The following is a 17,333-nucleotide window of genomic DNA, read 5'->3' on the forward strand; positions in this document are numbered from 1 at the left end:
GTGTTCTGTGGAAATTGTGGAATTTGTATGTGGAAAAAAAAGAAAGAAAGACAGAAAGTGAAAAGTTTTTGTTTCACATGTGAAAAGCGGATAAGGCTAAGTGTTCACTCTAGTTGCAGCCAGAGACACAAGACTATTAGTATATATGCTTGACTTCTCTGAATGTGTATTCGCACCACAACCTTTACATTTTGCCTAAAACACCTCAACCTCTTACAATCAGCATTTACTGAATATAGCAATATTATGTGTACTTAATCATTCCAAAATTACTTACTATTATTCTTTCTTACATATTCTTATTTCTTAAATTGTAATTCTACCATTGCCACTTCTCCCTGCTCTGCATATATGACACCTGCTGCATGCTTTTGTTCCGCTCCTCTTAAAGGTTTGTTGTGTCTGTTTGTGTGTTTGTGTATGTGTACCTAGAGTTTTTCCTTATCCAGATCTGGAATCTAAGAAGAGATGGTATCATATGTTGTGCAGATTGCGATAGCGTTGCAGTTTTAGTCTGTACAGTATAAATCACCGTGACTCTGCTTATTTTCCTATTTTAAGTGTTCTCAGTGGCTTCTTTTTGTTCAAAACTAAAATATATGTAAGACTTCCATTTGGTTAGCACGCATCTCACCTCATAATAATGAACTACATCATGAAAGGCAAGCTGAAGTTTGACTTGAACATCACTGAAAATCTGTGGGTAGATCTTAAACATACAATACCTGCAAGACAGCCAAAAAGTATTTCATAGCATGAACTTGAACGTGTGATCTGCAAGGAAAAGTTGGAGAAAATCCTCACATTTCTAAATCAAGAATGTAAACATTCTGCCACTGTATATTTTATTTTATTTTATTTTTTATTTTATTTTATTTTTGTTCTTAGTTCTCCTAGATGAAGGAGGCGGGCTGATTTACGCCATTGGTTCACGCCTGGTAGGCTCTCTTTCTATTGGTGACTCAGAGAATACTCCTCTTCTCTCTTCCTGTGTTACCGCCCTTGGGCTGAGTGAGAAATCAAGCGCTGGAGAAATCGCGTTCACTGGGGAAACTGGTGTTATTTGGAGATTCCTCGCCTAGGTCCGATTAGCCTCAGGTAAGGAAATAGACGGCTCAGAGGTTTTGGAAATTCAGTCAGAGCGCTAGACTTGCTGTTACTGACTGTCACTTTCATGTGTGCTCTGTGGCTGGCTGGTTTAGCTAAACGGCTAGCAACTTCTCTCAACTGCAGAGGCTACCGCGTTAGCAGCTAGCCACATCTCATCGGGCTACTTCGCAGGGTTTCGCTGCATCCGACAAATGTAGCCAAGTTACCAAAGTAAGCGTCCCATCAACGGCTTGGTTTGGCTTTAACCGCTTCTTAGCTAATGTGTGGTGACTTTTGCTTGGCGACGATCATCAGGATCAACATGTCAACTGGCAGCGAGATAATCATAAACATGTCAAGAACATGCTAACTGACGTCGTTCCCGTTGCCCGCTATATTCACAGGAGGTGGATGAGGCAGCTAAGTTACCACCACTAACTTGCTTGATATATGTAAGATTCGTAGTGCGATGTTAAATGTCATGTTATGGCAGCACCAAGTGTCCGCTGATGATTCTGGTGTTTGTGTCTGCCTGTATGACATGGACAGGCGTTTCAGCACCTTCAAAGAGAAAGTGGAGAATTAAGGAAACGTCTGTGGCTTTAGCAACAGTAGTACTTGTTAGTTAGGAGGAAGGTCAATGAGTCTGATACACTATACACTCCTTGATACACTCCTTGTTCAGGAGCTCATGTGAAGGTTTATGTGTGTGTGCGTGTTCACAAATGCAGTTTGACCAGCAGCACTCACTGCTGAATGAAGGGTGTGGTCCAAGTCTTAAGGAGGACGTCTGATTAGGGAAGTGTGGTTTTCCTTTTAAGCCTGAAGGCAGGTGTTCCTCCTGAAGCTGTGAAGCAGGTATTTTAATGTCGTGGAATGTCGTGGTGACTGCTGACATGGCATTTTGGGTGATATTGTTTATTCTGCCACCCTCTGCAGCAGAGAGTTGCAGACAAGCAGGCTTCTCAGATAGGATTTGTTTAACCTGCATACCTTTCACTGGAGAGTGAAACCTGGCCATGAGTGCCTCGTTTCACCCTTGGTGTAATGGAGCCGCAGTAGTGAATAGTGGCTATTATTAGTTCTTACAAAGGTGCGAAGGGGGTAATCTTTCTTGAACCTGTATTATTCACACTCTAACCCTTGCAAGTCCTTTGGGAGCTGAAAAGCAGGGCACTCCCTAAAATCTGTTCTCATTACAAGAGAAGACTAGTGAATGAACAACATAAATGTTGATTGTTTTCTTTTTCTGACTTATAGTTTTACTGACTGTTAATTGGAAGAAATAACAACAACCATGGGTCTAATTTAAAAAAAAAAAAGCCTGATTGGCAAGCACTATTTCAAGGTCAAACATCTGTGCAATAGGTATTTAAACACGTTTTGTTATCCTGGCAACTACAACTATTTGTCATTTTTACTTGTTTTGTGTGATGCAGAGACTATATCTTAGTGACAGCATGATCTGACTGGATCTCTGTTGCTATCTCTGTCTCCCGGTGTGTTTTCTCCAACTTCTGACACTTGTGGGCACCTTAGGAGTCTAAATATAAAAACGATAGTGGAGAACTGAGTAACAACAGGCTGGAGAGACAGAAGGTTAGATAATAAAGCTGGAGGAGAGTAGGTGGGAGGAGGAAGTGCAGACTCTTGTCCCATGGGTACAAGAGCTGGGTCATTCTAACTATAGTCTTTTTGTGTGTTGTTGGGGCGGTGTTCTATAATAATGTAATAACCAGTCAGTGCTTCCTGTTCATCTCAGAGCTGCAAACCGCTGTTCATACAGCTTCTACCTCTGAGCTCTAAAGTAGCACAGGCATATAGGTTGCAGGAATTATTCTGACAGAGTTACACTTAAAATGTTTTTTTAGCTGCTAAGGGTTATATAACAGAACCCAGAGATATCTAAGGTGGCGTCTGATATCATATCACATGCTTAATGGCCCAAGTAATCTTACTTTTTGCCTGTCAACATCAGTTTTTGAAAGAAGATGAAGCCTGGCCATTTGACCTGAAACACGTTCAGACACTTCACTTAAAAACAGGGGTTAGCTTTATTGGAGGTAATAATGACAAGGCTAGAAACCAGTGTTTTGCCTTTCATTGTCCCCTTTTCTATTTCTGACTTTCTAACAGAATATGGTCTGAATTTTCATCTCTTATGCTCACACACACCACACAAATATTATTTTTCTGTTAAGGTAAGTTTAGGTTAGTAAATGTGGTATTACTTCATATGTCAACGCTTAAATCAGTCAGGTTTTTATCACGTGTTCTCTCAGACTGGTTCTTGCATTCTGGAGGAAAATAAATCACAAAACATGTAGCATGTGAGGTGAACTTAAATCATGATATTTGTGGCTCTGTCTCTGTGCAGTCCTCAGTAACATGTTTATGTGCTCAACAGTAGCCTAAGTGTACAGGTCAGTGAAGGAAAGCTCAAGGTGAGTGTAGAGTGCAGACAGGTTTGCAGTATTATTGGCTTTGAGCCATCTGTTGTTGTCTTGAAGGATTAGCAGAGAGAAGAAGGAGAAAGGAATCAATCAGACTGGACTAATGGATCCTCTCAGTGTCTCCACTTCAGCCTTTGCCCACCCATTGCCTTCATTATCCCTGTCTGCATGCTCCATTACTCTTCTGTCTGCACACTCAAAAGTACTGGGCCTCGCTGTAAATGACGGCTGCAGTTTTAAATGCATTGAATAATATGCCAGTGAAGTGGAAAGTGTTTTTGAGAAAGTAGGATAATATGGTAAACCGTGTTATTTTGAGCTGATCTCGTCATAAGAGCATTATACTGTATGTGTGTTTGTGTGTGCACATGTGTGACTTGTGCTTATCCCTGGCTTTGGCATCTCTGCTTTTTCCAGATCCCGGCCAGAAATGTCATCACATCACTGCCTTCTGCACATCTCAGAATATGTCTTTGTAATTTAACCAAAATTGGGACCATTCAGTCATGACTCATACTTGAACATATCAAGTATGATTTATGACTGAAGACCAGTCTTTTTATAAGCTGTCATCAACTTTCAAAGAGTAAATAACAAGGGTTAGGTCTGAACATTAGGCTTTTTGGCAAAATAGATCAAACATATTTTCAGATTTTGGAAACCCTGACTAGCTGTAAAGGCAGATGATACTCATGATTACAGTAAAAACGCAATATGTTTTTTGTGTCCCAGAACATCTCAGTATTTATTATAAACGAAGAGCAAAAGCCCCTTTGCCAGAAACAAGCCAGCATAGGCTGGTAATGATATCACGAGAAACAAATACTGGTGCTGTTCCATGAACTGGCACAGAAAACTGACGTGTTCGCAGCACGCAGAATGGTTTTCACATGATTTGGATGTATGAGAGGACTTATATCTGATCTCAGGATCTGATTAAACTACTGTACAACAGAACATCAGCATGAGGTTATTATTGTAGATCATTATATTCATAGGCTTTGATTAAGGCCATCAGTGTTGACATTTTAGCCCAGCATCATCTGCTGGAACATGACTCTCATAATCATTTCAGAGAAGATGAGGGTGGTCTGATGGATGGGGTGAGGGCAAGAATTAGCCCAGGACAGAGCTTGGTTTGTGGAAGGACTGAACAGTACAAGAGACATGCATTGTGTCACACTCTTCAGGGAACTCCTCTAAACTGCAGAAATCACTCAGGCAGCTCCCGGGAAATGGCAGTAAATGTTTAAAGAATCCTTGGCTAAACCACTGAGTTTTTTTTTTTCTGCTGTTACAGAGTTTAGATATAGTGTTTATTTTACATTTGACATGAAGAAGTTGGGTTGATGGAATATGTGTTTGTAGCCGAGGGCATTTACAGGTAGCAGCTGCAATTGAGTACGAATGTATATTCTGTATATACACAAACACCGTTTTGTTTACCTTGACTTTTTTTGACTATAGCATGAGCTGACTATTTGGGAAAGTTTGAGTTTCAGTTTAAGTGTGTACAGGGTTAAATGTGTGTGAGTGATTAGGACTAAGACCATCTGCGAAGTCCTGCGGGGACACTCATGAGGTCATTTTGAGTTCGGACTGTGGCGTGGGAGAGGGAAACTGAAGACAGAAGCCTCTTCATTTTATTTGACAGGATCCACACTCACTCCCTAACTCATTCACTTATCTGAGATTTACTCACTCTTAACTGTGGTGTTAAGGTCCTATAAATCTACTTAGAGTTTACCCCAGTATTTCCTGCCACTGTCACAGTTTGCTTTATTTTCAAGCCCCCAGTCCCAAGATGAAAATATACATTATATTCATCTATTTTCATATCCACTAGAATAGACCTCTTTTGTTTCATCTTTTAAGTTGATAATGTTTTCCAGCAAAGTTGGTGTTCACAAGGAGTTGTTGGTGATTCTCATGGGAGCGGTCAGATGATTTGTCTGAGCCTGAGAAAGTTCTTCCTTTGTTCCAGCTGTGTGTGTGTTGCATCATTGCAGGGCCTCATTATGCAGCACAGCTGTGATCAACTATTGTTTCACAGGGATGAGATAAACAGTGTTTATCTCAGTTTACAGGATGTAACTACATTACATTGTTTCAGTCAGTTGAAGTAAAAAGAATCACCATAAATGTGTATTTGTTTGTGTTTCCAGTGTTTGTCTTCAGGTAGCCTCTCCGTGGTCTGGAGCAGTGAACCCGAGAAGGAACAGTGTGGCTGTGGTCTGCTTCTCAGTGTTGCTTAGCAAACTATAGCTGGCACCATGGCGTTGTCGTACAAGAAGGACTTGGACAAGTACAAGGATCTCGACGAAGATGAAATCCTCAACAAACTGTCGGCAGAGGAGCTCAAACAGCTGGAGACAGCCCTCGAGGAGATGGATCCTGAGGTCAGGGCTCGGGGAGGGTTGGAGGAGCTCCAGGGCTCTTTAGTGGGTGGGAGTTCCCGTGGCAGAGCGATTTATTGGGAAATTGCCAATTTTAAAAATGAGACAGACTTAATGCATCGTGTGCTTTCAAGATGCTCACACAACTGCAATCCTAGACACGCCCCAGTTTTCAAAACATTTAAAAAAATAACAAGAGTTTTACCTGGTACCAACAGGTTTATGTCACTTGTCAGGGTTGTAGTAAGTCACTGGTATCATAGTATGTGAACTGTAGAAAGTGGACATGGCTGAACCAGATTAAGGGCAAGGGAATCCACCAAAAGCTATATTATACCAAGTCATCACAGTTAAACTTCCTGGAATGCACTGAACTTTAAATCCATCCAAGTTCAGGGTGGATTTTTCCTTTGTACCCTCAAACCGCACCTTCCAGTCTCTAGCCTCTATTGTTGGGAAAATAATTTAAAGGGGGAGTCTGGGCTGCGACAACCCTGTCAGCAGGCTGCCAAGTGTTTGTGTGTTTATTTGTGAGTAGAGCTGTAGAGTATAATGAAATCCCTCCCAGGCCCCTGCATGTTCTATTTAAAATTCTATCTAAACCGAGTGACAGAAGTCCCCCTGCATGGTGACCACACAGGGTCCACAGGAAACAGTCAGCAGCAGTGGGAAAATATAATTTCTGGATGCCATTAATATAGACAAAGTAAAATTGGATGTGCTCACAAAAAGAAGTGTTTGGTTTCAGTAGTGGCAGTGTGCACAGACTGGCTAGAAAAAAACTCTTCTAAATTTTTCACACATCCTTGTTCACCTCCCTCAGGTTTTCAATTGGTCCATAGTTGGTTGCATTTTTATGTCAGCCTTTAAAGCCACGAGGTTTTGGTTGACGTGGATCAAGTTAAACTAGTTCAGAGTGTGTTTACTTCCTGTTTTGAGGAACTTGTAATTCATGTCTATTTTTCATGTGAAACTCAAGCTCCTACATCTGGCATTGATTCCAACTATCTAACAGAACTGAGGATGCATGGAATTATACTGGCATTTGCTTTCAGTCCTTTATCTGACAGACGTTTGAGAACATGCCAGATATTATTTTGTTTGGAGGAGGCAGCATTTTCATCCTGTCTCTGCCTGCTCCATAATTGTAAACAACGCTAAAAGAGCATAACAGCCTGCTTAACTACATGTGATGTTACAGTGATGAAAAGTACCTTCAAAGAGATACTCTGATGCCACAAACTGGTGTAGCGCCAGACTATAGGTCTATCGTAAGTCAATTGACAGGTCTAATATGTCTCTTTGTGTCCTCTCCCCAGAATGCTCTTCTGCCAGCGGGTTTACGCCAGAAGGACCAGACGACCAAGACGGTCACAGGCCCATTCGACAGGGAACGTCTGCTCAAGTACCTGGAGAAGGAAGCCATGGAGTACAAGGACAGAGAGGATGTAGTTCCCTTCACTGGAGAGAAAAAAGGTGTGTGTGTGTATTTTTCTACAGCTGTCCATGACAGATTAACAGACAGTACTTAACTTGACCATAAAGAAGGTTATTAACATTTATATTTACAGGCCTAAAAGCTTGCATTGACTTAAAATGATGGATGGATGGATGATGCTTTAAAATATTTGAATGATTCCTTATCTCCTGGAGGAGCGCTGGCTCCTCTGTTGCTCTTCCTAAGGTTTCTTCCTTTTTCTTTCCTTTCCATTTTATGCTGGGTCCAGACTACACTATATAAATGCCCAATAACTGCCTGACCGGACAGACATAGGGCATCAGGGCTGAAGAAGGTGTAGGACGCCACAATTGATTATTTTATCTCATTTATAGTATAGTGGTGGAAAACAACCGATGCCACATCTGGGACGCCACATGGCTTCCTGACACAAAGACTAGTGTGTCGCAGTGATTTGGCGAAGCAAAAGAGGAATGATGATACCGTTGCTGTTCATACTGTGAAACAGAGGAAAGCTTTGTGGAGCTATGGCAGCAACACCCCTGCATTTTTTTTATGTGTGCCCAAGATACAAGACAGCCTGTATCATCATCATCTCTGTTTACATTCTTGTTTCTGAAAGTTGATATTTTGACTTGAAGTGAACATCAGTCCTTATAGGTAACGTACAGGTCAACAAAGATGAACGGTCAACTTTGTGAGGTTGAAATGATCACAAAGAAATTCAACAAATTCCAGTAAGGATGATATATTTAGTTTACCATACCTAACTCTCTTGAATATTATCAGTAGTGTGGTGCTATCACACGTTAGTACTGTATTTCTCATGGGAAGGACAAGCTGGGTGTGTCTGTGTATGTTTGTGTCTGTATCAGCAGTACAGACGCAGCAGTAATTAATGTTCTGCTGTCTTTGCAGGTATTATTAATGCATGTCTGCTCTTATGCAACATACGGCAGTGTGGGGGAGGTGTGTTTGTACCAGGGGATATGAGGTAGGGAGTGTCAAAGGAGGAGGCAAGGTTAGGATTACATGTCTTGAATCAGTCTATTTATTGATGTGAGGTGGCTTTTTTTTTGTGTCATTTCAGGTTCAAAAGATCAGTAAACCTTGACTTGATGTGCTCAAAGCTTAGGCTCAGACTGTGTGTTTATCAGAAGATAATATGCAAATCTGAGCCTAAACTCTTATTTGAATAGGAACAGGATTTTTTTTCAGTTTGACTTTCCCCATTGATTGAAGATGCATAGAGTCAGTCCAGCTTTGCACCTTTGTCTCGTGTCTTAACTAAATAATAAAGTCCAAATGCCACAAACAGTGGTTAAATGTGATACTCCGAGTTATGCAATCAGGCTTTTCAGCAGGCAACTGAGCCTGTAGTATTGGTAGTGAAGAAGTGAAAAGACACCACGTACTGAATGTGGGATGCATCATCATCACAATAGTCTGCGATTTCACAGAGTTGCCCACCCAAAGGGGAATATAATTGTGAGATGGTTTTTGAGGTTTATAGATGTAGCAGGCATCTTTTTCATGAAAAAATGAAATAAACATTCACTGCTGATCCAGATGGGATTAGTGTTGTAAAACCGAAATAACCTGACTTTCTTGACAGGAACCAGTTAGGCTCAAACAGGTTTTAAGACACACTTATGGTAGTCACTTTCTAGAAGAGCGGAAAAGGAGATGCTTTATGTGACAGTGTGACAGGGGAAAATAAAACAGAAACGGGAGTAGAGTAGAAACATTTCTTTTCCAGAGGAATTCCTTTTGTTGGGATCTCCAGAGATCTGAACGCTACTCCCTCACTGGAGAGGAAATATGAAACTGACATCTTCACCCTGGCCTGTTAGAAATTATACTCCCCTTGAGTGTGTGTGTGTGTGTGTGTACACACCCTATGACTACATGGAAAACTCAAATCACTCTGGTGGTTCTGTGGAATGTAGCTGGTTCTCTTCCCCTTGTTATACTCACCCCCTGCTGATAAATAATGTGGTCATGAGTGTGTGTGTGTGTCTCCTTTCAGTGATGCACATAGAGGAAAACAGCCTGCTTAAATGCCATGGCAACCACTGCAGCCTTTTAACCACTTAAATATTATATTAAGTCAGTCCTTATTACATTTCTATAATCCATATTTTATTATTGTCCGTTCCTTCTATTTGTCCTTGATTTTCTTCAGGGTTTGTCAACAGTATTTAGTTTAGAAGTTTAGAAGAAGGAATATTTATAACTAGTTATACTCACTGGAACGTTTAAAGCATGCGTCCATTGAAGTCTGAGAAACACCAAGTTTGTGTGGAGGGCGTGGCTGGTGCACCAGTGAAAACACAAAACATTTGCATTTGCCATCAAGCTCCATGTGTGACAGGGGACTGATATCTCAAAGCAGTGCCTTGCGGCGGTTGTTTAGAAATGGGCAAGCAGAGCCGAAGAACCAGCTACTACCACTGTCATGAAAGCATACCTTTTCATGACAGCAGTAGTAGCAAATCTATCTTAAATTCAGTGTCTGTCTTGTTTCATGATTTTGTGCGGCGTGTCTTTCCTGTGCTGAAAGTCTCTCTTCGGCATCTTTAGCCAGCACTGTTGGTTGCTTATGGGATCGGTCTCGGTATCAGCAGATACTTAAAGGATGGGTCGGGATCGGGGCCAGAAAACTTCCCTGAGAGATCGCTATTTGGCAGTTAGTAAAATGTCATGACCTAAAGAAATGATTTACAGAATTTCAAAATTAAGACCCGAGCTGAAATACATTATTATTATATTATTTTTTTACACACAGACGCTGCTCTGTTGACGAGCCTGTTCTCCCTCCACATTTGTACAGTGCCCAGTGTACCCTAATGTGTTTTCCTCATTTAGTCTGTGACATATGCTCCAGTGGGATCGTGCAGATGACAAGACTTTGGGGGGCTGTCAGTCTCTTGGCCCTGTCCTTCCTTGCCTCTGAGGAGCTAAATGTCGCTCCAGAGGGACTGGCACAGGATGCTGCCTGATGACTGTATTTACTGTTAACTGGCTTTCAGGAAGTGCCAGAGCCCCCACGAGGGACCACTTTGAGCAGTTTGATTGGCTTGACTGGCTTAGAAGTAGAGAAAGAGGGAGGGCCTATTCTCGGGGTGTTTTTGTTTAAGGAGACGGACGTAGAGAGAGGCTGGTTGGTCTCTCTGTCCAGTGCAAGTGTTTGTTGCCCCAGCAGTGCAGTTTAGATTAGACTCGAGTCATTGTTCCATGACTTCCTTCGCTCTTTCCGTTTCTTTGCTCACATAGGTTACCATGGCAAGACCATAGCTGTCAGACAGTCATTGGTGGACTGAGTTCAGCCAGTCTGAACCACTGATGGTTGGGGAAGGTTGTGTAAAATAGCAGGAGGCCCAGACTTATTTAAACAGCCCAGTTCTGTTGTTCACACCTCACCTCCTTGTCAGAAAGGTTACCATTATTATACTTTGGCCCAAACAAGATTTTCATTTCATTTTCTATAATTTAACAGCATTCAATCACAGTGGATGCAATTAGGTTTTTTTTTGTAACACAGACTAACAGAAGCAAATACCGTATATTATGTCTAAGTGAAAATAAGTATTTGCAAATTGGATCTGTGCTCATTCCCTGTGCATTGCAAAAAAGCATAAAGCATTTAATGGAATTAAGTAAACAAGCCAAGAAAAATAGTCTGGTACAGTTTCTAAATGACTGAAATGAGAGATTAAGGCTCAAGAGCAAAGCAGACTGATAACCATTTCAAAGTGTGCAGTCTGTTGACAAAGAAAAAAACTCAAATGACTAGAGATGAAAGACCTAATTAGTGTTGCTGTTAATTACAAACCAGTGTATGTATATTAATGATACAGTTGTGTTATCTGGGAACGTGTTCATTTGCTTGTAGGCACACACACACACACACACACTCTCACACAGCACTTGGCAGTCATGCAGCCTTATGACTGTCACACAAGGCAAGAGGATAGGCATGAGGATGGCTGTAGAAGAATAACAAGGCACATCCACCGACAGTTAACAGTTGGACATTTTTTATAGAAATTGGAGGTTGTGTAACAGCTCATAAAATGTTCACCCGGCCTGCATGTACCCGTTTCTTCTGTCTTTGTTGATGTTAAAGTAATTTATTGCCTGCACATTTTTATGAGGGCTGAATCATGTCCTTTGAGTTTTGAGAGAATTTGAGTGAAATTCTCTTCTCCTTTCCGTCTTTCTCTGTAGGTAAAGTGTTTGTTCCGAAGCAGAAACCAATAGAAACACGCCAGGAAGAAGTGACAACCCTCGATCCAGAATTAGAGGAAGCCCTGTCCAGTGCCACAGATACAGAACTGTGTGATCTAGCAGGTAAGAATGAATAAATGTCTGTGGGAAAAGAAAGACCATAACTCTGTATGAAGGTTTCTTTGAAAAGGAAGCTGTACACACAGTGAGAAACTTTCAGTCCGCCTGGGTCCAGTCTCTGCTCAGACTGTAAAACACAAGCTCCTTTCACTCTGCCTGTCTTTCCCATGGCTCCATCCTTTACTGTGTGTGTTGATGGGGGAATAAAAGGGCTCACTGAGCAACACCACTTGTCTGCTGTGACCTCTAGATTTGGTTACCCTTCATTCACTTTCACTTACTTATCCTTTCATTCACTCTGATTCCTCACCACAGCTACTGAGTCTATGGTTTGCTTTTGTTTGCAGCGATCCTGGGTGTTCACACGCTGGTCACTAGTAGTCAGACATATGATGGGACTGGAACTAAAGAGGGTTACAACAGTAAGTACAATCATGGGATTCAGCTCTGTTAATTCAAAGGTCTCTGGAAAGATCAATATGTTGACCCCCTGCCTGTGTCTCTTGTAGATGTGATCAAAGGGGAGAAGATGAATCCAGTGTTTGATGAGCCTCCAAATCCCACTAATGTAGAAGAAACTCTACAGAGGATAAAAAACAATGACAGCTCCTTAACAGAAGTCAACCTCAACAACATCAAGGTACAAAGACCACTCAGGTTTTCAGAGAGCACATATACTCATTTATCTGTGGACCAATATCAGCGTGTCTCTTTTCGTTTTTTCAGAACATTCCCATTCCCACCCTGAAGGACTTCGCCAAAGCCATGGAGAAGAACACGCAAGTCAAGAAGTTCAGCCTGGCAGCAACGCGGAGTAACGACCCAATTGCTGTGGTGAGATGGCGTGGTGTGTGCGCTTTGAATGACTTTGTTGACACCTGACAACTCCGTATTTACGTCTGATTTCCTCCTCCTTGTCTCAGGCGTTCAGCGACATGCTGCGGGAGAACAAGACATTGCGGAGTTTGAACTTGGAGTCCAACTTTATTACCGGGGCAGGGGTGCAGGCTTTGATTGATGCATTGCGAGACAATGACACACTCACAGAGATCAAGATAGACAACCAGGTACCAGATAATTTGTGACACACATGCACCAGCACACCAGGATCTCTACATGTTTTAAAACTTCACAAAAAAAGATTATGACAATAAAGAAATAATAACAAATATAAACCTCTGTATATTTGTGTGTATTTCAGAGGCAGCAGCTGGGCACTACTGTAGAGATGGAGATAGCTAAGATGTTGGAAGAGAACAACAGCATAGTGAAGTTTGGCTACCACTTCACCCAGCAAGGGCCTCGCTCCAGAGCTGCCGCAGCTATCACCAAGAACAACGACCTGGGTATGATACTCACACAGCAGTTTAAGATTTGCTCAAAATTGCAAAAACCGAGTGGGTTGCTGCCCATCCCATTGCCCTCTACCTGGTATCTCCTTATATGGGAGAGTCTGTCATGACATATTGTGGCAACGTACTCATCTGAAACATCTCAGCAGGCTTTACAATGTGTAGTATCAGTCCACAGTGACGACCTCTGCTCTCTTTTAGCTCCTCCTCCTGTCAGAGCTGCAGTAGCACAGGTCTGATGCATGGGTGTGGTCACCAAGCGTGCCAACGCATCAATGATATCAGTCATGTCTTTCACAGTGTTTGAATGGAGCATTCACTGCATTAACAGTGTGAAGAATGACACGGTGTGATCTTACAGCTTTGAGAGTGACGACATCTCACTTCTTGTTTTCTGTACATGCTGACACACGCTGTTAAAATAGCTATAAACTTTGACCGCATACCTCAAGATGACTCACTCAGTGTTTTCATGATAAACTAACAGGGCTGTGGGGGGTGGGGATTGCGTTGCACGTTTGCAGTTGCTTATTCTCACGGACTTTTCCCCATCAGTCAACGGATTTTGGCAAAATTTTCTCCTTCTGCCTCTTTTTCACGCTACTTTTCCTCTCTAGTCCGCAGGAGGCGAGTGGAAGGGGACCTGTAGGAGCAGAGCCCAACCTGTCTCCTGGCCAATCCTGTTTTATCATCTCACTATGTGGAATAATTTCAGCCAATGCCCTGGTCTCATCTCACTGTGTGGAAACTTTAGTCTTGTGCCAAACTGTGGGGCAAGGCGCGCTTATCAAGAACAAACATCCGAGAAGAAGGGAAATAACTGGAATTGCCCTCTCCCATACATATGTTCATACTTTTGTTTGTTATTGTGTTGTTATTGAAGGTGTAAATCTGATTAGTTTTTAGTCATTTCATTTCAGCTGCTCCTTTTTTTGAGCCTTTATATGGTTTGTCCAGACTTTTTACTTGCTTTTTTTTTCCTTTTATACTATGCTGTAAGCATGTGAAATAAAAATGAACATTACCAAGTAACAGGAACAACAATAACAGCTTTGTAAAAAGAACCAACAACTAACATCAAGAAAACCCTGAATTCGCTACCATGATAGTTTGTGATTGAGGCTTAAGCATCCAGTGGAATTCCTGTGTTGAACCAGCAGAAGTTGTCATTAGAACAATGGTAATCGCTCTGAGGCAATGACTACTAGTCTGCAAACCTTGTGTGACTGTACCGCTGTCTGTTACCATGTAATAACCAGCAGCATGGCGTACTAATGATGAGATCATAGTGGTACATTTCATGAGCAGTGGGATTTGCAGGTGTTGTTTGTCGGAGTTGCCTTGTAAAGCCAGCGTGACAGTCGGGCTGCTGTGTGTAAAAGTTGGAGTGTGCAAGAAGTTTCTTAGTTAGTGCCGGCCTTATGTAGTCAGCTTAAGAGAGGATGCTTAACTTCAGAGTCTGCTAAAGGCAACATACTGTTGGCTCATGCCCTCATATAATACTGTAAGTATCAGTGCATAATGTTTTGTATTGCTTCACAGTTTTATTCTAACCGAATATCTTGTTTTGATACAGTTCAAATTCTGATATTGACTGGATATATCTCTAAACAGGAAATTATAACTCGACTTTGGTGTTTTGGATCAAGTAAAACTGGGATTGTACTGTAAAACGAACAGGATATTAAATCCATTCTAGACTGAGGAGGCTTTGACTTGCTCTCACAAATAATGTTAGAAATGTCTCCTCAGCATGCTGAGTTTCTCTGATGTTTAACCATGCCAAAGACTAACACATGCAGTGCTTAAAGTTTCAATATTAGACCTAGTGGTTATTGGTTCAGGTTTTGGCTTTGTCAGCTACCGTCACCTCCTCACAGTACCAGCCTGGGAAAGGAGTCTGTGGGTTAACAACAATGATCGAGGCTTTTTTTTTTTTTTTTTTTTTTTTTTTTTTTTTTTTTTTTTTTTTTAACCACACCATTACATTCCTTTTTGTGGGCCGTTTATAGAAAAATGTTCTGCAAGTAGTTCAGCTAGATGGGAGAATGAGTTGGCAAACAGTTTGTGTGAAACTTCTCAGTTTTACTTCTCAGGTTGCGACTACTTGTGAAATGTTTCTATGAACATCACTTCTTAGAAGGTCCTGTACAGATCTTACATTTTACTCCTCCAACTTCCTCTCCAGCGCTTTCACTTGACTTTCAGCAGCATCTGAGCAGTAGCATGTCATTCAATACGTAACAGGTAACGTGCTGTGTGTACCTCAAACGGAGCTTCCTTAGGTACACTGACCTGCTTGAGATGGGAATAACAGGACTAATTCAGGAGTTACTTGAAACTTGTATATACTGTTTATGTGTAATAGGAACAATATGCTGGCATGACGTCATCACTTGTGAACATCATGTTTCTATCGACCAAAAATGTTCTTTCATTTTAACAGCCTCACATTCCTGGGACAAGAGTTCTATGTTTTATATCTGTGTATTTCTTCCATGACCATGTCTGCAAGTATTTCCTCTTGAACCTATTTGTTTTTACATCACTGTGCTTTCCTGGTGGGCAGTCAGCTAAAGTGGAAAACTGCTTCTTTTCTTGGGCTTGTTAATAATATTCTGTGTGTAATACTGTATGTATATTAATTGTAAAATGCCATCTCAAATTCAAAGTGCGCGCACACACACACACACACACACACACACACACACACACTTTTACGTGTGTACCACATAAATCTACACAACTCACTGCTGAGATTTTTTTTTTGTACCTAAAATCAAAACCCAGGTGTAGACTCAACATAAGGAATATGTACTATTATAAAACCACGAGACTGGTAAAAACGCACTGCTGAATATAAGACATCCTCAACAATAAATGTTTTTACATACTCTTGTCTATGTGTTATGTTTTTCTTTAATCCCTAAAATGTATTAATAAGACATAGATTATTGACCCAATTTCATCTTAAATTTCTGTAAGTAGCTGTAAAAAAAAAAGTCCAGATTTGATCATTTGACAAAAACAGTTCTCAACAGAAGCTTCATTTTCGGAAAATGGCCACAGTTTCCTCAGGTACTGACAAAAGGAGCTTGACAGATTTCAAGAGGACCTTGTGGTCAGTTATTTTCTTTTTTTTTTTTTTTTTTTTTTTGGTCAAACTAACATTTCCAAGGTAAATACATTTAATCAGCTTGTGAGTGAGTCTAAAGCCACTGAGGGGTGGTACTTTGGCACAGCATTGCTCTGAGCTAAGGGCAGATACTCAGCAGCTGTAATGTTTACTATGTTTTCTAATTGGCACAAAAGGAAAAGAACAGATGAAGCTGATGGCAATGTTTTTAGTATATAAGGTATTTTGCCACAAAGTACTGGAGAAATGTAACCTTTGACCGTGTAATGGGACGAGAGGAAAAGTCAGCAGGGTTCATCCTTTTACAGTACCCCTCCCTGTACTTGGTAAGACATGTTTCTGATGTTGCCATACGTAGAGCTGTGTCGCTGGGTAAAAAACTGCCTACCTCTGAGTGTAACTCTGCACTAAGGTACAGATTTAAAACTGGCTGTTGCCGAATCTCAAGTTCAAACAGTATTTGTAATGAATGATAGACAGGCCCTTTGGTTTGGGAGGTTCTCGAGGTGGTGTACGTATGCACCCTTTAATCAGATCCAGTGTTTGAAATTGTTTGCGCATGCCTGAGAAATGATGTAATGCATATGACTCCATCCCTCTCTGGGTTTCCTGTGCTGTGGTGAGTTGCTGTCAGAGAAAACTCTGCACTGCTGGCAGCAAACTTGCTGGAAGGGGGGAGGGGGGGTGAATGATCCAAGTGTTTCCACTCTATGAGAACAGAGAGAACGAGAACAGAAGGTTTATGTCACGTCTGTTAAACACGCCCGAAGGCATCAGTTCAAAGGAAAAATCTAAACGTAGAATCAGAATCTGACAGTAAAATATACAGTTGTGTGCTTATGTAAGTACAGTACAACTGGTCCCTCAGACCGTGACTATTATTAAGCACTGCTCCTCCGCATGTGGAAAAAATAGACTATAACTCACAGCTCCTCATCCATGTCTTCATTTGAGGTTGATGTTCAGAGAGGACTGTCATAAATAGGATTTTATGTTTTGTTTAAAGTAAAAGGCGGACTCTCTGGCAATCCTTGATGATGGGACCTTAAAGGATGTATTCATATGTAATATAAAACCTGTGCATCAACTGAGGTTAGT

The 17,333-nt window shown here is 41.3% G+C and overlaps 1 protein-coding gene across 1 annotated transcript; it reads left to right on the plus strand.

Moving 5' to 3' along the window:
• Positions 1–982: 982 nt before the first annotated feature.
• On the plus strand, positions 983–15,993 carry tmod2 (tropomodulin 2). Its single transcript, XM_041039500.1, has 10 exons — positions 983–1,098; positions 5,708–5,941; positions 7,258–7,414; positions 11,628–11,750; positions 12,095–12,169; positions 12,257–12,387; positions 12,474–12,581; positions 12,671–12,814; positions 12,949–13,093; positions 13,717–15,993. The coding sequence occupies exons 2-10, from the start codon at positions 5,816–5,818 to the stop codon at positions 13,746–13,748; spliced, it is 1,041 nt and encodes a 346-aa protein (XP_040895434.1). The 5' UTR covers positions 983–1,098; positions 5,708–5,815; the 3' UTR covers positions 13,749–15,993.
• Positions 15,994–17,333: the final 1,340 nt, after the last annotated feature.

The sequence above is a fragment of the Toxotes jaculatrix genome, chromosome 1 (assembly GCF_017976425.1).
Source record: "Toxotes jaculatrix isolate fToxJac2 chromosome 1, fToxJac2.pri, whole genome shotgun sequence".
NCBI classification, from domain to species: Eukaryota; Metazoa; Chordata; class Actinopteri; family Toxotidae; genus Toxotes; species Toxotes jaculatrix.